Source organism: Gopherus flavomarginatus, chromosome 18, assembly GCF_025201925.1.
Source record: "Gopherus flavomarginatus isolate rGopFla2 chromosome 18, rGopFla2.mat.asm, whole genome shotgun sequence".
NCBI classification, from domain to species: Eukaryota; Metazoa; Chordata; order Testudines; family Testudinidae; genus Gopherus; species Gopherus flavomarginatus.
The window spans coordinates 1,591,316-1,614,348 of NC_066634.1; the positions used below are offsets into that span (position 1 = coordinate 1,591,316).

Sequence of the window (23,033 nt, forward strand, 5' to 3'; positions counted from 1 at the left end):
AGGAGTTTGCTCACCCCCTAGAAAAGAGATTTGCTCCCCAGAACTCAGAGAAGGTGGGGATTCGATGGGGGAATGTGAGGGAGATGGCAGGGGGTGCGTGTCAGGATGGATCCAATTTTATGGGATGTTTAAATCCCTGCCCCCCAAAGTATTGTTTTGTGTAAAGCAACAGGGCTGGTGGTGAAGAGTGGGGTCCAGTGTTGGGGTGGGGGGCTGGGAGGAGCCAGGACTCCTGGGTTCTCTCCCCGGCTCTGGGAGGGGAGGGGATCTGGTGGGTTAGAGCAGTGGGGGCTGGGATCCAGGACTCCTGGGTTCTCTCCTGGCTCTGGGAGGGGAGTGGGGGCTGGTGGTTAGAGCAGGGGGGCTGGGAGCCAGGACTCCTGGGTTCGCTCTGGGCAGGGAGGAGTCTGGGAGCCAGGAGTTCCATCCCACATATCAGCCCCATCTATGGTTCTCCTGGCTTCCCACGCCTCTCTCTGAGCAATCAAAGTGGGCAGGAGGGGGGATATCTGCCCCATCGGGTCAGGGCCCAGGGAGGAGCGAGGGGGGGAAAGCAGCCCCCAAGCTGAGGGCTGGCCAGGCAGGGAGCTGGGAACGGGATTTCAAAGGGACCTGAATGTGGAGGAGGTGCAGAGCTGAGAACTGGACATGGGGCCCGATCCTGGATGCTGCCCCAGGCAGAGCACAGGGCTGGGGCCGTCCACCAGGGGGCGGCAGGACACACACCTGTCACAGGTTGGGGCTGTTTATCCCAGTCCCATTGCTGCTTCAGGGCAGGCCCAGCGCCACCTGCTGGTGCAAAGCCCTCAGTGCTTCATCCCTGTGCGGCGTTATGTGCAGCTGTTCCCCACCCGCCCTTCCCCAGAGGTGGCTGCATCTTGGCATCCCTTGAGCTGTCCCTGTGCATTACACCATGTGATGCTACACTGGGGACAAGGCCATGTGGGGCCAGCTCCCCTGGTCAAAGGAGAACCGAGGTCGGGGGTGAAAGGTCTGGGAGCAAGATGGGGGAGGGGTCAAGAGACCTAAAGGTCATGGGGGGATTCCCCCAAAGACCTGGCCAATGAAGAGAGAGGGAATGGTCCCTCCCAGACTCCCCCCCATGCTCACTGCCAATGGTCTCTCCCAGCATCAGCCATGTTCAGAGCGAATGGTCCCTCCCAGACCCCCTCATGCTCGAGTGCCAATGGTCTCTCCCAGTAGGGCGGGCAGGGCTCGGTGACAGCATCAGGCAGCGCCTGGGTGGAAGAGACCATCTGACGCGCTGGAGAGGGGAGGTGCTACAGGCGCCAGGTGAGATGGTGCCCCTCACTCCCGACCTGCAGCCCCCTCACCCCGCCGGTGCCCCTCACTCCCGACCTGCAGCCCCCCCCCAACCCAGCCCTGCTGGTGCCCCTCACTCCCGACCTGCAGCCCCTGCCCCCCAGCCCAGCTGGTGCCCCTCACTCCCGACCTGCAGCCCCTGCCCCCCAGCCCTGCTGGTGCCCCTCACTCCCGACCTGCAGCCCCCCCCAACCCAGCCCTGCTGGTGCCCCTCACTCCCGACCTGCAGCCCCCCCCAACCCAGCCCTGCTGGTGCCCCTCACTCCCGACCTGCAGCCCCCCCCAACCCAGCCCTGCTGGTGCCCCTCACTCCCGACCTGCAGCCCCCCCCAACCCAGCCCTGCTGGTGCCCCTCACTCCCGACCTGCAGCCCCCCCCAACCCAGCCCAGCTGGTGCCCCTCACTCCCGACCTGCAGCCCCTGCCCCCCAGCCCTGCTGGTGCCCCTCACTCCCGACCTGCAGCCCCTGCCCCCCAGCCCTGCTGGTGCCCCTCACTCCCGACCTGCAGCCCCTGCCCCCCAACCCAGCCCAGCTGGTGCCCCTCACTCCCGACCTGCAGCCCCTGCCCCCCAACCCAGCCCAGCTGGTGCCCCTCACTCCCGACCTGCAGCCCCTGCCCCCCAACCCAGCCCAGCTGGTGCCCCTCACTCCCGACCTGCAGCCCCCCCAAAACCCAGCCCAGCTGGTGCCCCTCACTCCCGACCTGCAGCCCCTGCCCCCCAGCCCTGCTGGTGCCCCTCACTCCCGACCTGCAGCCCCCCCCAACCCAGCCCAGCTGGTGCCCCTCACTCCCGACCTGCAGCCCCCCCCCAACCCAGCCCAGCACTGCTGGTGCCCCTCACTCCCGACCTGCAGCCCCCCCCCAACCCAGCCCAGCACTGCTGGTGCCCCTCACTCCCGACCTGCAGCCTCCCCCCAACCCAGCCCTGCTGGTGCCCCTCACTCCCGACCTGCAGCCTCCCCCCAACCCAGCCCAGCCCAGCTGGTGCCCCTCACTCCCGACCTGCAGCCCCCCCCCAACCCAGCCCAGCCCTGCTGGTGCCCCTCACTCCCGACCTGCAGCCCCCCCCAACCCAGCCCTGCTGGTGCCCCTCACTCCCGACCTGCAGCCCCCCCCCAACCCAGCCCAGCCCTGCTGGTGCCCCTCACTCCCGACCTGCAGCCCCCCCCCAACCCAGCCCAGCCCTGCTGGTGCCCCTCACTCCCGACCTGCAGCCCCCCGCCCAGCCCTGACGGGTTCGGGGGCGGCTCTGATCCGGCTTTAACGCTCTTTGCCTCCCCCAGACCTGTCCAGCGATGGCGACGCCCCTAGGGGTCTCCTCGGGGGAGGACGGACCCAGCTCCCCCCTCCCAGTGGTAAAGTAACCCGCCCCCCCCAGCGCACGTGGCCATGGTGAGTCTGGCTGGGGGCGGGGCCCTGAGCAGGGTGGCCCGGGGCTATGGGGTGGGGCTGGAGGGATGGGGGGTGACGTGCCTGGCAGTGGGCAAGGGTGGGGTGTTGGGGATGGGGGTGTCTCTGTAACCCCCCCCCCCGGTTTTTCCCCTTCTCTGCCCAATGTTCTTTCCAGAAGCGGGGTGGCCGGAGGGGCCCCCAGCCCCGTCGCAGCCCCGGGCTCCCCGAAACCAAACGCCGTGGCCGAGCCCAGAGGATGAACAAAGATATGGAGGAGCTGGAATCGGGGCTGCAGCGCCTGGTAGGTGGGACACCCGGATGCCTGGGTTCCGTCCCTGGGTCTGGGATGGGGAGTGGGGTTAAGTGGGGGGACTCCTCGGTTCTCTCCTGGCTCTCGGAGGGGAGTGGGGGGCTGGTGGGTCAGAGCAGGGGGGCTGGGAGCCAGGACTCCTCGGTTCTCTCCCCAGTTCTGAGAGGGGAGGAAGATTTGGTGGATGAGTTAAAGTGCCGGGGGGTGGGTGCCCGGACGCCTGGGTTCACTGTGTTTTCTCCTGCCCCAGGATCTGAGCGTGGAGGGGGCGGTGCCCTTGGGGACGGGTCTGGCCTTTGACGAGCAGCTCATGGAGTTCCACTGCCTGTGGGATGACAGGTACCCAGGAGGCGGGTCCCAGATCCCCCTGGTCCGGGTTGTATTGGCTGCCACTCGAGGGGTAGATCCCAAAAACCCTGTGGGAGCCACAGCCCAGCCCCCGCAATTCCCTGTTTCAATCTGTGGACCTCATCCTTCCCGCTCATCTGTAATTGCCTCCCCGTCCTTAATCCTGATCCTTCCCGCTCATCTGTAATTGCCTCCCCGTCCTTAATCCTGATCCTTCCCGCTCATCTGTAATTGCCTCCCCGTCCTTAATCCTGATCCGCCCTTTTTCTATAATCCCCTCCCTGTCCTTAATCCTGATCCTTCCCGCTCATCTGTAATTGCCTCCCCGTCCTTAATCCTGATCCTTCCCGCTCATCTGTAATTGCCTCCAGGTCCTTAATCCTGATCCGCCCTTTTTCTGTAATCCCCTCCCTGTCCTTAATCTTGATCCTTCCCGCTCATCTGTAATCCCCTCCCCGTCCTTAATCCTGATCTGTCCATGTAATCTCATTCTAATCTCAATTCCCCAACTCTTAGCCTGGGGGGTTAAAGTCCTAATTGGAGGAGCATAAAGCACCCCACAGCCTCCCCGAGATCCCAGCTCGGGGGGGGGACATGACCCCTCACCCCTTTGCTCAGTCCCTGAGGGTCAGAGGCTCTAACCTCCTCCCCCCGTAGCCCTGCCAGTGCCCCTTACTCCCGAACCGCAGCCCCTGCCCTCCCCCCCCAGCCCTGCCAGTGCCACTCACTCCCGACCCGCAGCCCCTGCCCTCCCCCCCCAGCCCTGCCAGTGCCCCTCACTCCCGACCCGCAGCCACTGCACCCCGCAGACTTGCCGGTGCCCCTCACTCCCGACCCGCAGCCCCTGCCCTCCCCGCCCCCCAGCCCTGCCGGTGCCCCTCACTCCCGACCCGCAGCCCCTGCCCTCCCCCCCCCCAGCCCTGCCGGTGCCCCTCACTCCCGACCCGCAGCCCCTGCCCTCCCCCCCCCAGCCCTGCCAGTGCCCCTCACTCCCGACCCACAGCCACTGCACCCCGCGGACTTGCCGGTGCCCTTCACTCCCGACCCGCAGCCCCTGCCCTCCCCGCCCCCCAGCCCTGCCGGTGCCCCTCACTCCCGACCCACAGCCCCTGCCCTCCCCCCCCCAGCCCTGCCAGTGCCCCTCGCTCCCGATCCGCAGCCCCTGCCCTTCCCCCCCAGCCCTGCCGGTGCCCCTCACTCCCGACCTGCAGCCCCTGCCTCCCCCCAGCCTTGCCGGTGCCCCTCAATCCTGACCCGCAGCCCCTGCTAGCCCAGCCCTGCTGGTGCCCCTCACTCCCAACCTGCAGCCCCTGCCCCCCCACCCCAATCCATCTTGTCCCCTTTGTCGTTTCATTCCCAGCTTCCCCGAGCGCCCAGAGAGACTTGCAGCCGTCAAGGGAAAGTTGCTGCAATGCGGCCTGTGGGAGCGCTGTGTCCCGGTGGAGGTGAGATGGGGGGGCTGGGCGCCAGGACTCCTGGGTTCCATCCCCAGTACCAGGGCCCTTTCCCCGTGGGCAGGAGGGGTCAGAGACCAGCCGCTTCTACCCTCCCCCGCAGTCTCCCCTTCAGTGGTTTGCGTGTTCTGGCTAAAATTCCTTCCTTTCCTCACAGGCCCGGCTGGCTACCGAGGAAGAGATTCTGCTAGCCCACAGGTATTTATGGAAGGGAGCACTCTGGGGCTGGGCTAGCAGGGGTGGCGGCCAGGCCGGGAGTGAGGGGTGGCGGCCGGGCTCGGAGCAAGGGTCGGCGGCCGGGGGCCCGGGAGTGAGGGGCGCCGGCCGGGGCTGCGGGTCGGGAGTGAGGGGCACCGGCAGGGCTGCGGGTCGGGAGCGAGGGGCGGTGGGTCGGGAGTGAAGGGCACCTGCCGGGCCCGGGGCTGCGGGTCGGGAGTGAGGGGCGCTGGGAGCGAGGGGCGGCGGCCGGGGGCCTGGGAGTGAGGGGCGCCGGCTGGGGCTGCGGGTCGGGAGTGAGGGGCGCTGGGAGCGAGGGGCGCCGGCTGGGGCTGCGGGTCTGGAGTGAGGGGCGCCGGGAGTGAGGGGCACCGGCCGGGGGCCTGGGAGTCAGGGGTGCTGGCCGGGGCTGCGGGTCGGGAGTGAAGGGCGCCGGGAGTGAGGGGCGCCAGCTGGGGCTGCGGATCGGGAGTGAGGGGCGGCGGGTCGGGAGTGAAGGGCACCTGCCTGGCCCGGGGCTGCGGGTCGGGAGTGAGGGGCAGCGGCCGGGCCGGGAGTGAGGGGCGCTGGGAGTGAGGGGCTCCGGGAGTGAGGGGCAGCGGCCGGGCCGGGAGTGAGGGGCACCGGCCGGGGGCCCAGGAGTGAGGGGCGCCAGCCGGGGCTGCGGGTCGGGAGCGAGGGGCGGTGGGTCGGGAGTGAAGAGCACCTGCCGGGCCCGGGGCTGCGGGTTGGGAGTGAGGGGCACCAGCCGGGGCTGCAGGTCGGGAGTGAGGGGCACCGGCAGGGCTGCGGGGGGCAGGGGGCTGCGGGTCGGGAGTGAGGGGCGCCGGCCGGGGCTGCGGGTCGGGAGTGAGGAGCTCTCTCTCAGCCAGGAGTACGTGGAGCTGATGAAGTCGACGGAGCTGATGAGTGAGCAGGAGCTCAGGGCCCTGTCAGAGACGTACGACTCCGTCTTCCTGCACCCGGTGAGCACCCGCCAGCCAGTGAGGGGGTCCCGGACTCCTGGGTTCTCTCCCCGGCTCTTGGAGGGGAGTGGGGTCTAGTGGTTAGAGCAGAGGGGGGCTGGGATCCAGGACTCCTGGGTTCTCTCCTGGCTCTGGCGGGCAGGCCCCCAGCGGTGTCTATCAGGGGATGTCTCCAGGGCCGGCGCTACCATTTAGGCAGCCTAGGATAATTGGTGGGCGCCGTTTTGCCGGGGGGGCGGCAGGCGGCTCCAGTGGGCCTCTCGCAGGCATGACTGCGGCAGCTCCACCGGAGCCGCGGGACCAGCGCGTGGGGCGCTCAACCCCCTAGCGCTGGTCCTGGGTGTCTCGGTGTCCCAGCCCCGCTCTCCGTGTCTCCTGCCGCAGGGTTCGTACCGTGGCGCCCGGCTGGCTGGCGGCTGCGTCCTGCGGCTGCTGGAGAAGATGCAGGACGGGGAGCTGCGCAACGGGCTGGCGCTGGTCCGGTAGGAAGTTGGGGGGCTGGAGGAGTGGGGGGGCCTGAGGGGGGGGCCTGGGGGCTCCTCCCTCTCGGCAGAGGCCAGTCACAGAGTGGTTGATTCGCGGATCCTCAGTTGTGTTGCCCGGTTTGAATTCTCGCCTCCGCTGACCCGGCCCAGGGGCGGCTCTAGACGTTTTGCGGCCCCAAGCACGGAGGAGCCGCGGGACCAGGGGCCCCTCCACAGGAAAGCACTCGGCCCCCCCGCGGCTTGCCACCCCAAGCACCCGGCCTCTCTGATTGGACGCCCGCGTTGGGTCCCGGTGCCCGGGCAGGGCCCCTGGGTGTTTGCACGGCCAGTGAGCTTCATCCCGGAGGGGCCCCGCCCTGCTGAGCTCCCAGCACCCGCTCAGCACCCCGCCCGGTGCCCAGCCCCTCACCCAGGCCCCACCCGGCCCTGCCCAGCCCCGGCCCCAACCCCCATCCCTGGTGGGCCCCACCCCTGCTGAGCTCCCAGCCCTCACTCAGCCCTGGCCGTGCTCAGCCCCTGGCCCCTCCCCCAGCTCCCGGCCCAGCCCCTGGCCCCCACCTCACTGACCCCAGCCCCGCCTGGCCCAGCCCCCGCCCCGCTGGCTGTCGGATCCTAGCACCGGCCCAGAGCCTTAGTCTCAGCCTGGCCAGATCCTGCCTGGCTCCATCCCTGGTTCTTTGTCTAGTCTCTGCTGGGCCTTGTCCCTGATCTCAGTTCCCCCGGGGCTCAGACCTCAGATCCCCTCCGGTCTCAGCCAGCCCAGAACCCACCTGTTCCCCAGCCCCTAGATGAGCCCTTCACATTCTCCGCCCCCCACCTCCTCGGACTGCCCCAGGCCGCGCTGGGTTACGAGGGTTTTATCCGGGTCCCTCCACAGTCTTCGTCTTTCTTCTTCTCCGTGGGAAAAACCACCCAGGCAGCATATGCCTAGAGCCGGCTCGCGACGAGCTGCAGCCACCTCTGGGGCAGGGCAGCCAGAGAACAGCTGCATCTCAGCGCTGGGCGAGCCATTCCTGTGCGGCTGTTCCCCAGCTGCCCAGCCCCAGAGGTGGCTGCATCTCAGCGCTGGGCGAGCCATTCCTGTGCGGCTGTTCCCCAGCTTCCCTGCCCCAGAGGTGGCTGCATCTCAGCGCTGGGCGAGCCATTCCCGTGCGGCTGTTCCCCAGCTGCCCCGCCCCAGAGGTGGCTGCATCTTAGCGCTGGGCGAGCCATTCCCGTGCGGCTGTTCCCCAGCTGCCCCGCCCCAGAGGTGGCTGCATCTCAGCGCTGGGCAAGCTGTGCGCTAACCCCGTGTGTCTCCATTCCAGGCCACCAGGACACCATGCTCACCGAGATAAGATGGATGGTTACTGCATGTTCAACCACCTGGCCATCGGGGCCAAATACGCCCAGCAAAAGCTGGGAGTGGAACGGTGAGGGACGGGGGGGCTGGTGGTTAGAGCAGGGGGAGCCTGGGAGCCAGGGTGTCCAGGGGTGGGGCGAAGGGGGGGGTGCTGAGTCCCAGTAACGGGCAACTTGTTTCCTTCCAGAGTCCTGATCGTCGACTGGGACGTTCACCATGGGCAGGGCACCCAGTTCCTCTTCGAGGAGGATCCCAGGTCAGTCCCGGGCGCGTGGAGCCGGGGGAGCCCAGGGCTGGACTAGCAGGGGCTGTGGGTCGGGAGTGAGGGGCACCGGCAGAGCTAGTGGGGGGCAGGGCTCGGCTAGCAGGGGCTACGGGTCAGGAGTGGGGGATCCAGCAGTGAGGGCTGCGAGTCGGGAGTGAGGGGCACCAGTCACTGCCCCCCGTCTGCCCCTCTCTCTCGGCAGCGTTCTCTATTTCTCCGTCCATCGCTACGAGCAGGGAAGGTTCTGGCCCCACCTGCCAGCGTCCGACAGCCCCGCCGTGGGGCAGGGGCGTGGAGAGGGATTCAACATCAACGTGCCCTGGAACGCGGTAGGTCCCCTGCACTGCGTGGGGGGCGAGCCATCCCTGGGCGGCGTTACGTGCGGCTGTTCCCAACCACCCCACCCCAGAAGTGGCTGCATTTGACCTCCCAAAGACTCATCCAGCTGGTCTGTGTCTCTCTGTCTAGGTGGGAATGAGGGATGGGGATTATCTCGCTGCCTTTTTACACGTCTTACTGCCAGTGGCCTTTGAGGTATGTGGGGGCAGGGGCCTGTCCCCTCTGGGGGGCACCAGCTCCCATCCAGCCCAGGGCGGGGACTGGCTGGCTCTGGGGGTGGGGGGCAGGGAATGGGACAGGGGCCTGTTCCCTCTGGGGGGTGCCGGCTCCCACCCAACCCAGGGCAGGGACCGGCTGGCTCAGGGGAGCAGGCAATGGGGTAGGGGCCTGTCCCCTCTAGGGGGTGCTGGCTGCGATCCGGGGCACGCTGCGACCTCCTGTTTTTCTCTTTTCAGTTCCAACCCCAGCTGGTTCTGGTGGCCGCCGGGTTTGACTCTGTGCTCGGGGACCCCAAGGTAAGTGCCCCCCCATCCCGCCACGTTTCACAGCGCTGCCTACAGGGGGCGCTGTGCTGGCTGTGTGGGGCGCCCCAGGGGCTAGACAGGGGGCCCGGGGCTCGTTTCAAAGGGCAGTGGCCGGTCTAGGGGGCTGGGTGGGCGGCCCCACTGTGTGGGGGGAGGGAGCCTGGCAAACTGACCTTTGCGTCTGCGCCTAGGGCGAGATGGCTGCGTCGGCCGCGTGCTTCGCTCACCTGACTCATCTGCTGATGGCCCTGGCGGGTGGCAGGGTGCTGCTGTCTTTGGAGGTGAGTGTGGCGCTGACCCACGGCGCAGGCTCCCCGCTCCCTCCCCCCCCAGAACTGACTGCAACTCAGTCTTGGGCAGCGTTATATGTGGCTGTTCCCCAGCCACCTGGCCCCAGAGGTGGCTGCATCTCAGCCCCGGGCAACTTTATATGTGGCTATTCTCTAGCCACCCCGCCCCAGAGGTGGCTACATCTCAGGGCTGGGGCACTGTTGACCCATTTTCTCCCCCTCCCCAGGGTGGCTACAATCTGAGCTCCCTGGCCGAGGGGGTCTGTGCGGCCCTGAGGACCCTCCTGGGGGACCCCTGTCCCTGGCTGGAGCCGCCCGTTGCCCCCTGTCGCAGGTGAGCGGGGTCTGAGGGGTAGGGGTGGGGCGGCCCCACATTTGCACTCCACTGACTCCGGGCTGCTCCCCCTTCCCCAGCGCTCTGAGCTCCGTGTCCAGGACGCTCGCGATCCATGAGAAATACTGGCGGAGCCTGCGCAGAGCGGGTGAGTCCCAGCCCCCGGGGGCCCCCTGCTCACCCCCAGCCCCTCCAGGGTCCCGTGGCCCCCCAGTGGGATCCTGCAGGTTCCCCCCATCCCAGCCCCTCTGGGGTACTCTCTCCTGCCCCCACAACCTCTTTGGGGGTCCCCTGGTCCCCCAGCCCCCTGCTGTACTCTGCCCTCAAACTCCTACTGGGCCCCCCAATTTGATATTGCCCCCCCATAGCTTAGGGGATTGGCTCTGATCTTCTCCTGCCCCCTCAGAGGCCGACATCCCCCCAGAGGATGTGGAAGAGGAGCCAGCCCCCATGACCCCCCCAGACTCCCCTGAGGTGCCACGACCCCTCCCAGCTGCCCGCACCGGCCTGGTGTATGACGAACGCATGACGGAGCATTACAACATGTGGGACAGGTACGGCTCGGACGCCTGGGTTCTCTCCCCGGCTCGGGGGTGGGGGAGTGGGGGCTGCTGGTTAGAGCAGGCGGGGCCGGGAGCCAGGACTCCTGGGTGTATTCCCTGGCTCTGGGAGGGGAGTGGGGGCTGGTGGTTAGAGCAGAGGGGGCTGGGAGCCAGGACTCCTGGGTTCTCTCCCCGGCTCTGGGGTGGGGTAGTGGGGGCCGGGAGCCAGGACTCCTGGGTTCTCTCCCTGGCTCTGGGAGGGGAGTGGGGGCTGGTGGTTAGAGCAGGGGAGGCTGGGAGCCAGGACTCCTGGGTTCTCTCCCTGGCTCTGGGAGGGGAGTGGGGGCTGGTGGTTAGAGCAGAGGGGGCTGGGAGCCAGGACTCCTGGGTTCTCTCCCCAGCTCTGGGGTGGGGTAGTGGGGGCTGGGAGCCAGGACTCCTGGGTGTATTCCCTGGCTCTGGGAGGGGAGTGGGGGCTGGTGGTTAGAGCAGGGGGGGCCGGGAGCCAGGACTCCTGGGTTCTCTCCCTGGCTCTGGGAGGGGAGTGGGGGCTGGTGGTTAGAGCAGGGGAGGCTGGGAGCCAGGACTCCTGGGTTCTCTCCCTGGCTCTGGGAGGGGAGTGGGGGCTGGTGGTTAGAGCAGAGGGGGCTGGGAGCCAGGACTCCTGGGTTCTCTCCCCAGCTCTGGGGTGGGGTAGTGGGGGCCGGGAGCCAGGACTCCTGGGTGTATTCCCTGGCTCTGGGAGGGGAGTGGGGGCTGGTGGTTAGAGCAGGGGGGGCCGGGAGCCAGGACTCCTGGGTTCTCTCCCTGGCTCTGGGAGGGGAGTGGGGGCTGGTGGTTAGAGCAGGGGAGGCTGGGAGCCAGGACTCCTGGGTTCTCTCCCTGGCTCTGGGAGGGGAGTGGGGCCTGGTGGTTAGAGCAGGGGGGGCTGGGAGCCAGGACTCCTGGGTTCTCCCCGGCTCTGGGGTGGGGGAGTGGGGGCCGGGAGCCAGGACTCCTGGGTTCTCTCCCCGGCTCTGGGAGAAGGAAGGGTCCTCTCCCCTGCCGGAGGCCAGGCTTGAACCCAGGCGTCCGGGCTCTGAGTCCTTCCCTTCCCCCCTCCCCACAGCCAGCACCCAGAGCTGCCCCAGCGGGTCTCCCGCATCTTCCAGCGCCATGGAGAGCTGCGGCTCACGGAGCGGTGCCACCGCATCCCGGCCCGCCGTGCTGAGGAAGAGGAGCTGAGAATGTGCCACAGGTAGTGGGAGGGGGCAGCCCGGATGCCTGGGTTCCCTCCCTGGCTCTGGGAGGGCAGTGGGGGCTGGTGGTTAGAGCAGGGGGCTGAGCCCAGACTCCTGGGTTCTCTCTCTGGCTCGGGGAGGGCAGTGGGGGCTGGTGGTTAGAGCAGGGGGGCCTGGAGCCCGGACTCCTGGGTTCTCTCCCTGGCTCGGGGAGGGCAGTGGGGGCTGGTGGTTAGAGCAGGGGGCTGAAAGCCCGGACTCCTGGGTTCTTTGCCTCCCTCGCAGCCCGGCCTACGTGCAGACGGTGAAGGCCACGTCCAGCATGAAGCCGCGGGAGCTGCACCGCCAGGGGGACCAGTACAACTCCATCTACATCTGCACCAGCTCCTACGAGTGCGCCCGGCTGGCGGCCGGCTCCGCCTTCAACGCCGTGCAAGCCGTGCTGGAGGGCGAGGTGAGGGCCGGGGCACTCCCCCCAGCAGTCGGGGCCCGGCACTCGAGGGGCACCAGGGGGCAGGGGGCGCTCCACCCGGCAGTCGGGGCCCGGCACGAGGGGGGGGCACGAGGGGGCAGGGGGCGCTCCCCCCGGCACTCGGGGGGGCACGAGGGGGAAGGGGGCGCTCCCCCCGGCAGTCGGGGTCCGGCACTCGGGGGGGCACGAGGAGGCAGGGAGCGCTCCCCCTGGCAGTCGGGGCCCGGCACTCGGGGAGGCACCAGGAGGCAGGGAGCGCTCCCCCCTGGCAGTCGGGGCCCGGCACTCGGGGGGGGGGGCAGGGGGCACTCTCCCCTGGCAGTCGGGGCCCGACACTCGGGGGGCACCAGGGGGCAGGGGACGCTCCCCCCTGGCAGTAGGGGCCCGGCACTGGGGAGTTCCAGGGGGCAGGGGGCGCTCTCCCTGGCAGTCGGGGCCCGGCACAGGGGGGTCCAGGGGGCACACTCTCTCCCTTGCCCTTTGTCCCCCAAGGCTCAGAATGTGAACCCCGGCGTTCAGGCCAAATCCTCATTAAGGGGTTTTCATTCCGTCTCCTTGTGTCTTTCCTTGGAGATGAGACTCTGCTTGGCTTCTGGTTCCAGAGGGTCCTTCCCCAGAGGTGGCTGCGCCTGCCCGCACGGGGAGGGCTCGCCAGGCGCTGTTCTGTGCGGCTGTTCCCCAGCTGCCCTGCCCCAGAGGTGGCTGCATCTCGGCGACGTCTCACACCCCCCGTGCTCTCTGCCTGGCTCTAGGTGCAGAACGCCGTGGCCATTGTCCGGCCCCCCGGGCATCATGCCGAGTCCGACACGGCCTGTGGCTTCTGCTTCTTCAATTCGGTGGCCCTGGCAGCTCGTTTTGCGCAGCGCCTGGCAGGACGGCCCCTGAGGTGAGGGGGGTCTGGTGGTTATGCTGCGGGGCGGGCTTGGAGCCCTGACTCCTGGGTTCTCTCCCCGGCTCTGGGAGGGGAGTGGGGGCTGGTGGTTGGGGTTGGCGGGGGCTGGGAGCCCGGACTCCTGGGTTCTTTCCTTGGCTCTGGGAGGGGAGTGGGGGCTGGTGGGCTAGAGCAGGGGGGGCTGGGAGCCCGGACTTCTGGGTTTTCTCCCTGGCTCTGGGAGGGGAGTGGGGGCTGGTGGTTAGGGGGCTAGGAGCCAGGACTCCCGGGTTCTCTCCCTGGCTCTGGGAGGGGAGTGGGGGCTGGTGGTTGGGGTTGGTGGGGGGGACTGGGAGCCAGGACTCCTGGGTTTCATCCTCCTCATCCCTTCTCGTCGTCGTCAGGGTGATGATCCTGGACTGGGATGTTCATCATGGCAATGGTACCCAGCACATGTTTGAGGAAGATCCGAGGTACCTTGTCCTCTGGTGGGGGGGCTGCTGGGGGGTGGAGTGGGGCAGGGGCGGGCAGTGGGGGGTCAGGGCAGTGAGGCACGTGGGGGAGGGGCGGCAGCGGGGGGACAGGGTCCGAGTGGGACTAACCCCCCCGGCCCCCCCCAGCGTGCTGTACGTCTCTCTGCACCGCTACGACCACGGCTCCTTCTTCCCCACCTCCGAGGATGCCGACGCCGACCGGGTGGGGGAGGGGCCGGGCCGCGGCTTCACCCTCAACGTGCCCTGGAACAGCCCCCGCATGGGCGACGCCGAGTACCTGGCCGCCTTCCACCGCCTGGTGCTGCCCGTCGCCTACCAGGTGCGCCCGGATGCCTGGGTTCTCTGCCAGCGCGGGGACGGGAGGGGTGCGCCCGGATGCCTGGGTTCTCTGCCAGCGCGGGGACGGGAGGGGTGCGCCCGGATGCCTGGGTTCTCTGCCAGCGCGGGGACGGGAGGGGTGCGCCCGGATGCCTGGGTTCTCTGCCAGCGCGGGGACGGGAGGGGTGCGCCCGGATGCCTGGGTTCTCTCCCAGCGCGGGGACGGGAGGGGTGCGCCCGGATGCCTGGGTTCTCTCCCAGCGCGGGGACGGGAGGGGTGCGCCCGGATGCCTGGGTTCTCTCCCAGCGCGGGGACGGGAGGGGTGCGCCCGGATGCCTGGGTTCTCTCCCAGCGCGGGGACGGGAGGGGTGCGCCCGGATGCCTGGGTTCTCTCCCAGCGCGGGGACGGGAGGGGTGCGCCCGGATGCCTGGGTTCTCTCCCAGCGCGGGGACGGGAGGGGTGCGCCCGGATGCCTGGGTTCTCTCCCAGCGCGGGGACGGGAAGGGTGCGCCCGGAGGCCTGGGTTCTCTGCCAGCGCGGGGACGGGAGAGGGGGGAGGGGTGCGCCCGGAGGCCTGGGTTCTCTGCCAGCGCGGAGAGAGGTGAGGGGTGCGCCCGGATGCCTGGGTTCTCTCCCAGCGCGGGGACGGGAGAGGGGGGAGGGGTGCGCCCGGATGCCTGGGTTCTCTCCCAGCGCAGGGATGGGAGGGGTGCGCCCGGATGCCTGGGTTCTCTCCCAGCGCGGGGACGGGAGGGGTGCGCCCGGATGCCTGGGTTCTCTCCCAGCGCGGGGACGGGAGGGGTGCGCCCAGATGCCTGGGTTCTCTCCCAGCGCGGGGACGGGAGGGGTGCGCCCAGATGCCTGGGTTCTCTCCCAGCGCGGGGACGGGAGGGGTGCGCCCAGATGCCTGGGTTCTCTCCCAGCGCGGGGACGGGAGGGGTGCGCCCGGATGCCTGGGTTCTCTCCCAGCGCGGGGACGGGAGAGGGGAGAGGGGTGCGCCCGGATGCCTGGGTCCGCCAGCAGGACTGGGGGGGTCTCAGCTTCTTGTTCTGTCTCTGCAGTTCGCCCCGGAGCTGGTTCTGGTGTCGGCTGGGTTTGACGCCGCCCGTGGGGACCCGCTGGGGGGCTGCCTGGTGAGCCCCGAGGGCTACGCTCACATGACCCACCTCCTGCTGGGGCTGGCAGGGGGCCGGGTCGTGCTGGTTCTGGAGGTACGTGGGGCAGGGACCTGTCCCCTCTGGGGGGCGCCGGCTCCCACCCGGCCCCAGGGCAGGGACTGGCTGGCTCAGGGCGGTGGGGAATGGGCAGGGGCCTGTCCCCTCTGGGGGGCACCAGCTGGCTCGGGGGGTGCTGGGAATGGAGCAGGAGCGTGTCCCGTCTAGGGGGTGCTGGCTGCCATCAGCCCCAGGGCAGGATTGGCTGGTTGGGGGACGGGGAGTGGGGCAAAGCCCAGAGCTCAACAGAACGGACAGATGCACGCGAGACCTGCCCGTTCTGGGGCCTCAGCTGCGGCCGGGCAGCGCTGGCTGGGGGGGGGTTAACTCCGGCCGGGCCCAGGCGCTCGGGTAACACTTCACCTGCTGGTGCCAGTTCCCTGCAAAGCCTCCAGGGACCTCACGAGCCGCTAAGGTGCTGGGGGAGCTGAGCCCACCAGCCCCCAGCTCCGGAGCTGGGTCTGCGGGAAACCACCAATTATCCCAGGGAGGGGAAGCCTGGCTCCGAAACAGGAGGAAAATCTGAAATTTCCGGGGTCCTGGGGAGAGCAAATTGCGTCCAGGACAAAACAGCTGAACCCCTGCCTGGGCATGAGGGCTGATCGGGACGGAAGATTTAGTATTTGGCTCAATCATTTTATTGCTGATTCAACTGCTGCTGCTGCTGCTGCTGCTGGCTTTCCAATACTATTAACCCCTGATATTTCATCTGAACGAGACTCTTATTTAACACCGAATTGACTATGATGTGTAGTTAATATACAGTAGAGTCTTAACAGTCATAAAATATATTCCTATAATTATTCCAGTCTCTCTCATTGAATGTTAGGATTAAGAGTCTAATGTTACGTATATGAGAAATCCAGTTATTGTATTTAAACATGAACAAAATGATCATTACCAGAATTTCTTTGCGATAAAGTTGAACAATAATAAATTAAATAGATCCTAGATACTTAATATACTTTATAATAAATAAAATATATTTAATATTAAGTATATAAATCTCTATTTTAATAATGTATTAATTATACATTTTAACAGTCTTATTTTTAAGATGTAATGTATTAAATATACTCGTGATTGGGTACATGTGACGATGGTGCCCGGGGGAGCCAGCTGAGGTCACTCAATCAGGGTGAACTGCAAACAGATCGAGGCAAACAGACCCCAGACACTGGTGGATCTTCCAGTACTGAGATTTACCAGCCAGCCCAGAACAGCTTCTCTGGTACCTCCCTGGTTACTGAGGAGTCCAGACCCCGCAGTTCCCTTCCAGTGCCCAGCCTCAGGCCTGTGCCCAGACACACGTCAGATCAGAGGATGATTCCTGAAAATCTTCTCTCTTCATATAAAAGAAAAGATTCTTCCAACCCCAAAGGATCAGCCACATACCCAGGTCCAACTGTAACTTAGATCTTACCCACAATACCCACTACAGCCAGTTCTTATTAAAGAAGCTAAAATTTAGTAAAGAAAAGAGAGAGAGCGAGAGTTGGTTCAAAGCTCAACCTGCAGACACTCGAATTCAATTCCTGAGCTTCAGGTACAAGCCGAGATGAGTTTGTAGTTGCCAAAAGTCCTTTTAGAAAGTCCGTAGGTTACAGTCCAACGGCCGTATTCAGGGCGACTCCATCAGTGACTGGGGATCTTGATCCTTGTGGCTTAAGGTTTCCGCCTCTTGGAACGCAGAGCGGATCTGAGGTGAAGCCGGATCGTGGCCCAGGGTTTTTATACATTTCCTGCAGCCTTTTGGCCTCAGAAAACAACGGGCTTCACTTGCCGTCTCCCAGCCATGCTGGCAATTAGCCCAGGGTGATTTATCCATCAAACGGGTCAGATACAGGTTACCACGACCTGCAAAGAGACAGAGCCAAGAATACCATTTCCCTCAAGTATCTTCCTAAATGTTAATGCGCCTTTTCCGATCCCTGAATCGAAGCCCCAGTGATAGACCAGACTTGTTTGCTCACATGGCAGGACCTGAGCAAACGTCCCCTTCTACCCCCAGCAACGCCGGCTGCATTTCCCAGCTCGGTTCAGTTCCAGACCTTCCTAACCAGACTGGGTCAGTCTGGGGGGCAATTAGCTCTTTCTGGCCCTGTCACCCTCCAATGAGAGATTATATTACACTCCTAAGGTCACAGGATATTAAATGCGTGATTATATAATGGGGTAAAATACATGGGACAGTTCTGTCCAATACTTGCTGTATATTAACTAGAGATCTAATATTAATTGTAGTAAAGAAAAATTGTTCTGTATCATTTTAGCTACTATACTGAATAAAACAGTCTAACAGCTTCATTATCTACTGGGCACTGACCGAGGTAGCTATAGATCTGTTAGATTTGTAATATGTTTACTGTGTATGTTTTATAGTAAATAGAAAAACTACGATGTGTGAAATAACAATAGAATATTTAATATCTAAAATGTTGAACGTTACTGTTACTGTATATTACAGTTAAGTTAAATTAACTGTGACTTAACATAGTATCTGTCTGATATAATTTAACAGTAAATATCAACTTTAATACGTATTGAACAGGGATCTCTAATTAGTCCTGTGTTGTCTGATCCGAGTATTAACCACATCACATTGAATAGGCTGTTTTCCCCTCTCTATGACGGCTGGGAGCTGTGCCTGGGCTGAGCCGACGAGATGCCGGTCAGGGAGGTCCCGTCAGTGCTGGCCGGGCGACGTTGGGCTGATTACGGCCTGTGCGGGGACCTTGCAGCGACCCACCGAATCCCGGTCTTGGCCGAGCTGGGTTTTCCTGCCGCCCGTTTCGCCGGCCAGTTCCAAGCGATTCGCCCGCGAGGTCCATGGCTCCCGGTTGCAATTCAGGGCTGGGAGACGCCAGCCCAGCTCCGGGCAGGGCGGGAATGTGCCTGGGGTCAGGACGCAGTGGCTCTTGCTGCTACGCCGAGGGTGGGGCTGGCTCGGGGACACCCCCAAACCCCAGCTCTCTTCTCCCCACTCCAGGGAGGCTACAACCTGGTGTCGATCTCCGAATCCATGACCATGTGCACTCGGACCCTGCTGGGGGACCCGCTGCCCGAGCTGGGGCACCTGCGAGCTCCCCACCCCAGCGCCCTGCAGTCGCTGGCCCGGGCAAGCACCGAGCACCGCAAGTACTGGGCCTGCCTGCGACTGGACGGTAAGTGCCGCCCCCCCCCCGCCGAGTGCCTCCAGTGTGGCCCCCCCACCAAGCCCCCCAGCGTAGCCCCCCCTTCCCCCCAGCGCCGAGCACCACAAATACTGGGCCTGCCTGCGACTGGACGGTAAGCGCCGCCCCCCCCCCCCGCTGAGTGCCTCCAGTGTGGCCCCCCCACCAAGCCCCCCAGCGTAGCCCCCCCTCCCCCCCCAGCGCCGAGCACCGCTAATACTGGGCCTGCCTGCGACTGGACGGTAAGCGCCGCCCCCCCCCCGCCGAGTGCCTCCAGTGTGGCCCCCCCACCAAGCCCCCCAGCGTAGCCCCCCCTCCTCCCCCAGCGCTGAGCACCGCAAATACTGGGCCTGCCTGCGACTGGACGGTAAGTGTGGCCCCCCTCACTGAGCCCCTCACAGAGCAGCCCCCCTTCCAAACCCCCCCTAGGCCAAGCCCCTCCCAGCACAGCCCTTCCCAGCGTGGAGCCCCCCCCCCGTATCCGCCCCTCACCGCTGCTGAGCCCCTCACGGCACAAAGCCCTGCCTGCCGGGGGAGAGCGCCCGGCCCTGCCCCCCAGCACCCCCCAGTGCCCGGCCCTGCCCCCCCAGTGCCCAGCCCTACCCCATGGCACCCTGCAGCACTGCCTGCTGGGGAAGAGCGCCACCCTGCCCCATGGCACACCCCAGCGCCCGGCCCTGTCTGCCGGAGAAGAGCGCCCGGCCCTGCCCCACAGCACCCCCCAGCGCCCGGTCCTGCCTGCCAGGGGAGAGCGACTGGCCCTATCCCCCCCCGTGCCCGGCCCTGCCCCACAGCGCCCGGCCCTGCCTGCCGGGGGAGAGCGCCCGGCCCTGTCCCCTCCGTGCCCAGCCCTGCCCCCCAGCGCCTGGCCCTGCCTGCCAGGGGAGAGTGACTGGCCCTATCCCCCCCGTGCCCGGCCCTGCCCCACAGCGCCCGGCCCTGCCTGCCGGGGGAGAGCGCCCGGCCCTGTCCCCTCCGTGCCCAGCCCTGCCCCCCAGCGCCCGGCCCTGCCTGCCGGGGGAGAGCGCCCGGCCCTGTCCCCTCCGTGCCCAGCCCTGCCCCCCAGCGCCCAGTCCTGCCTGCCAGGGGAGAGTGACTGGCCCTATCCCCCCCGTGCCCGGCCCTGCCCCACAGCGCCCGGCCCTGCCTGCCGGGGGAGAGCGCCCAGCCCTGTCCCCTCCGTGCCCAGCCCTGCCCCCCAGCGCCTGGCCTTGCCTGCTGGGGGAGAGCCCCCCCTTGCCCCATGGCACCCCCCAGCGCCTGGCCCTGCCTGCTGGGGGAGAGCGCCCCCTGCCCCACGGCCCTGCCCCCTGCCACGTGGTGCCGCGCTACATAATCTCCATCTCATGCAGTGCCAATCCGGGAGGACTCGAGGCCCCGATCCGGGCAGCCGGGCCCCATCCAGGAGGACTCCCCACCAGAGGATCCCGCTGGGGGGTCCCAGAGCCCCCCAGTCTCGGAGGGCTCGGTCGATGACATCCTGAGGCTGGGAGCTCTCTGCCTCAGTGACGAGGTGGGGGTCGACTCGGGCTCCCCCCAGCTGAGCCCTGACTCCGCCCTGGTGGGCAGGGCTTCCCCTGGAGGGGCGGAGCCTCCAGCTGCAGAGGAATCAGAGGTAGGGCGGTGGGGGGGGGATCTATTATAGGGGGGTTGGTCTGCATGGGATTCCCTGGGGTGGGGGATGGGAGTAGCTTGGGGACCTGGGGGGTCTCAGCTCATGGGTCTTTTTTTTTTCCCAGGACCCCCCCAGCCTCCTGGACGAAGGAGCCACCCTGCTCCCCTCCCCCTCCATCACCGTAGGGGTGGAGTTCACAGACACAGTGAGGCCCTGATGCACCCCCCCATTCCTTAATCCTTGGCATCTCTCATCCCCCGGCTGGGCCCTCCCCTGTGCCCCCACCCCCCTCACCTAAGTCTCTGCTTCCCTTTGTACTCCCACACCCCATTTCCCAGCCTCCCACCACCACCACCCCCCATCTCACACGGGGGCAGGAGCCCAGTGATGAGTGATCCTGTTTGCTGCTGCACTGTGGGCCCGGACTCCTGGGTTCTCTCCCTGGCTCTGGGAGGGGAGTGGGGGCTGGGAGCTAGGACTCCTGGGTTCTCTCCTGGCTCTGGGGGGGTGAGGGGGGGCTGGTGGTTAGAGCAGGGGGTCTGGGAGCCAGGATTCATGGGTTTGATCCTTGTCTGCCTTGTGTCTCTGCAGGGGATGCTCTACGCTGTCACCCCTCTGCCTTGGTGCCCCCATGTGGACTCGCTCCAGCCACTTCCCGCAGCCGGGCTGGACGCGCTGGCGCCATGTGAGGAATGCGGCAGCCAGGGCGAGAACTGGGTCTGCCTGGCCTGTTACCGGGTGAGATGGTGCCCCTCACTCCCAACACGCAGCCCCTGACAGCCCAGCGCCCCACCCTCCCCAGCTCTGTTGGTGCCCCTCACTAATGACCTGCAGCCCCCTCCCAGCCCAGCCCTGGGATCCCCCTGCTCAGCCCTGCGGGTGCCCCTCACTCCCGACCCACGGCCCTCTCCCAGCCCAGCCCTGCTGGTGCCCCTCACTCCTGACCTGCAGCCCCCTGCTAGCCCAGCCCTGGGATCGCCCCCCTCGGCCCTGCAGGTGCGCCTGCCAGCCCTGCCCTGCCCTGCCCCCAACCCTCCCCAGCTCTGCCGGTGCCCCTCACTCCTGACCCGCAGCCCTGTGGCCATTAACCCTTTATCTCCCCAGGTGCTCTGCGGTCGTTACGTCAATCAGCACATGCTGGCTCACGGCTCTGTTTCCGGCCACCCCCTGGTGCTGAGTTACGCCGACCTCTCGGTCTGGTGCTACACCTGTCAATCATACGTCCATCACCCGGTAAGCCACGCCACCCTTCGTGCCACCCCTCCCAGCTGGTCAGGGTTCCCCCTCCCCCTTGCCTATAGGAGGGGTGGGGGTAGGGTGACCAGGCAGCAAGTGTGAAAAATCGGGACAGAGGTGGGTGGTAATAGGAGCCTATATAAGAAAAAGCTCCAAATATCAGGACTGTCCCTATAAAATTGGGACATCTGGTCACCCTAGGTGGGGGCAGGTGTCAGATGGCTGGGGCTGAATGGGTTAATTCTTGGGTCTGGGACGTTCCTCCCCCTGCCTTCGTTGCCATAATGGAGCATCCCAACTTTGGGAATAACACTCCCCCATCCCATTGTTATAATGGAACATCCCCCCCATGAGGAAGTCACACTCCTGTCCCACCTCCACCCCTGCTGTAATGGAATATTCCAGCCCCAGGAGTAAACCCCCCCCAGTGCATAACATAATGGAATGGTCTGATGCCGTGTGCCCCCCCCCCCCAAATGGGGGTAATTTGCTGGGTAGGTCATTCCATTGTGTTGAAGGAATTGGACTGTCCCATTCTCTGGCAACAGGGGAGTGCACCAAGCCCTTCTCTCCAGTGATAATGTGATTCCTGGGGTGGGATGGTCCATTGTAGTGGGGGGGGGAGTATACTCTGCATGGGACTATTCCATGTTTGGGGGTGGGAGGAACATTCCATTACAGCAGGAGGTACTGCTGGGCTGGGCTGGGTCCATGGGCTGGGTCCATTCTCTGCTGACTGGAGGGGGGAATTACTGCTAGCTGGGATGAGCCCTTCTCCCTGGCTGTGTCGTGCCTTAGGATGGGATATACTATTGGGGGCGGGATTAGCCGGGGACAGCACATTCCCTTATGTAGGGGGGGGGGGTGTGCTTGTGCATGCTTGCCTGGACTGTTCCATTCTCTCTGGAGAGTGGGGGGCTGGGACATTCCATTATAGCCTAGGGGGTAGGCAGTTCCATTGTCTGGGGGGATGGGGGGCAGGCCAGCCCATTCTGTTCTGACCTCCCTTCTCTCCCTGCCCCAGACCCTGCTGCCAGCCAAGACCCTGGCTCACCGCATGAAGTTCGGGGAGGACCCGGCCGCTGGGCTCTGAGCCCTGCGCCGCAGGAAGGGGGGTGTGCTCAGATTCTCCCCCCCCACTCCCTCCATGATGGACCAACCCACTCTCTTAAAGGGCTACAGCTGTGCCAAACGACTCACCAGCAGCGAGGAAGGACTCTTCCCCCCCACCCCTGCACTGCATTCACTGGGGACGGCTGCTCCCTCCCCACACCCTCTAGGCCTAGCCCCCTCCATCTCCACCCCCCCAGGCAGGAGACAAGCCTGCTTCTGCTCCAGCCCATCCCCCACTCCCCCAGCAGGCAGTGAGGTTCACAGGTGGGGGAGGGGGGCCTCCATTCCTGACCCCCCCCCCCCCAGATAAACCTAGAGCAGCTGCATTAACATCCCTGGGGCTCTCCGGAGCCATGTCTCCCCCCAAGGGGGGGTGCGGACTGACTCTGGAGCGGGTGCAAATGGCCCTTTCCCCCCAAAACGCTGGTACATGCTCTGCCACACGCCAGCCGGCCAGCAGGACCAGAGGAACACAGCCTCCGTTTTTGTTAGTGTAGGGCCTACAATAAGCGGGCTGGGGGCCAGGCTCCATGGACACAATTTGGTGTGGGATGGAATAGGGGCCTTGTCTTTGTCTTTTTGCTTTGATTACTGCAATACAAGGTTAATGACGTGTGTGCTGTTGTGCCCCCTTCAATTTGCTGCTGGCCTGTGTGCTGTGCCCAGCTGAGCACCCCTCAGTCATGGGCCAGGGAGCGCCACCCGCAGACCCCTTGACCCCAGATAGGTGCTGTCTCGTCCCGTTCACCTACAGCCAGAGCGGGACGAGGTCTTACGGGTGTCACCTTAGCAGAGCCCCAGAGCAGCTCCCTGAACCCGCAGCCACAAACGCACCGGTGCCAATTAACTAGGAAACGCTTTTAAGAGCTTATGGGGCACGGGCACAGCTCGGAGCTGGTGACAAAGGGAAAATCACAAGCTCATTTCTCACCTTCACCATGCCAGTAATTCTAGCAGTGAACCAACTTCCCACCCCCAACTCTTCATTGCTTTTCTGGCTAATGAGATCGCTGTTGTGTTAGGCCCTGCCCCTCCCATAGGCTGCAGATGGATAGTTCTTTGTCTTCCCTATGCTCCACTGTGTAAGGGGGGTGAGGCAGGTGATGGCACCGGCTGTGGGGCACAGAAGATATTTAGCGTCTCTCACAGTCCTCCAGGGCTGAGGTCCAGGAC

General features: G+C 65.7%; 1 protein-coding gene and 1 long non-coding RNA gene across 4 annotated transcripts; both read left to right on the forward strand.

Annotated features, from left to right (window-relative positions):
- The first annotated feature begins 348 nt into the window (after positions 1 to 348).
- Positions 349 to 22,473, forward strand: HDAC6 (histone deacetylase 6). 3 transcript variants are annotated; one of them, XM_050927200.1, is made up of 29 exons: positions 349 to 1,293; positions 2,609 to 2,717; positions 2,893 to 3,018; positions 3,278 to 3,366; positions 4,736 to 4,820; positions 4,987 to 5,027; positions 5,914 to 6,010; positions 6,395 to 6,492; positions 7,803 to 7,907; positions 8,025 to 8,093; positions 8,305 to 8,431; positions 8,571 to 8,636; positions 8,897 to 8,956; positions 9,157 to 9,246; positions 9,483 to 9,589; positions 9,670 to 9,737; positions 9,996 to 10,143; positions 11,240 to 11,368; positions 11,637 to 11,805; positions 12,576 to 12,709; positions 13,099 to 13,167; positions 13,315 to 13,507; positions 14,571 to 14,720; positions 17,713 to 17,887; positions 19,249 to 19,511; positions 19,636 to 19,716; positions 20,103 to 20,249; positions 20,616 to 20,744; positions 21,772 to 22,473. In XM_050927200.1, the coding sequence occupies exons 2-29, from the start codon at positions 2,715 to 2,717 to the stop codon at positions 21,838 to 21,840; spliced, it is 3,087 nt and encodes a 1,028-aa protein (XP_050783157.1). In that variant the 5' UTR covers positions 349 to 1,293; positions 2,609 to 2,714; the 3' UTR covers positions 21,841 to 22,473. The 3 variants fall into 3 exon arrangements, with proteins under 3 accessions (XP_050783157.1, XP_050783159.1, XP_050783158.1); XM_050927202.1 differs by lacking the exon at positions 2,609 to 2,717 and having other exon boundaries at positions 350 to 1,293; XM_050927201.1 differs by lacking the exon at positions 19,636 to 19,716 and having other exon boundaries at positions 351 to 1,293.
- Positions 18,494 to 19,056, forward strand: LOC127036498 (uncharacterized). The gene is made up of 3 exons (XR_007770161.1): positions 18,494 to 18,737; positions 18,786 to 18,941; positions 18,990 to 19,056. It is a non-coding gene; the product is annotated as an uncharacterized LOC127036498 (long non-coding RNA).
- Positions 22,474 to 23,033: the final 560 nt, after the last annotated feature.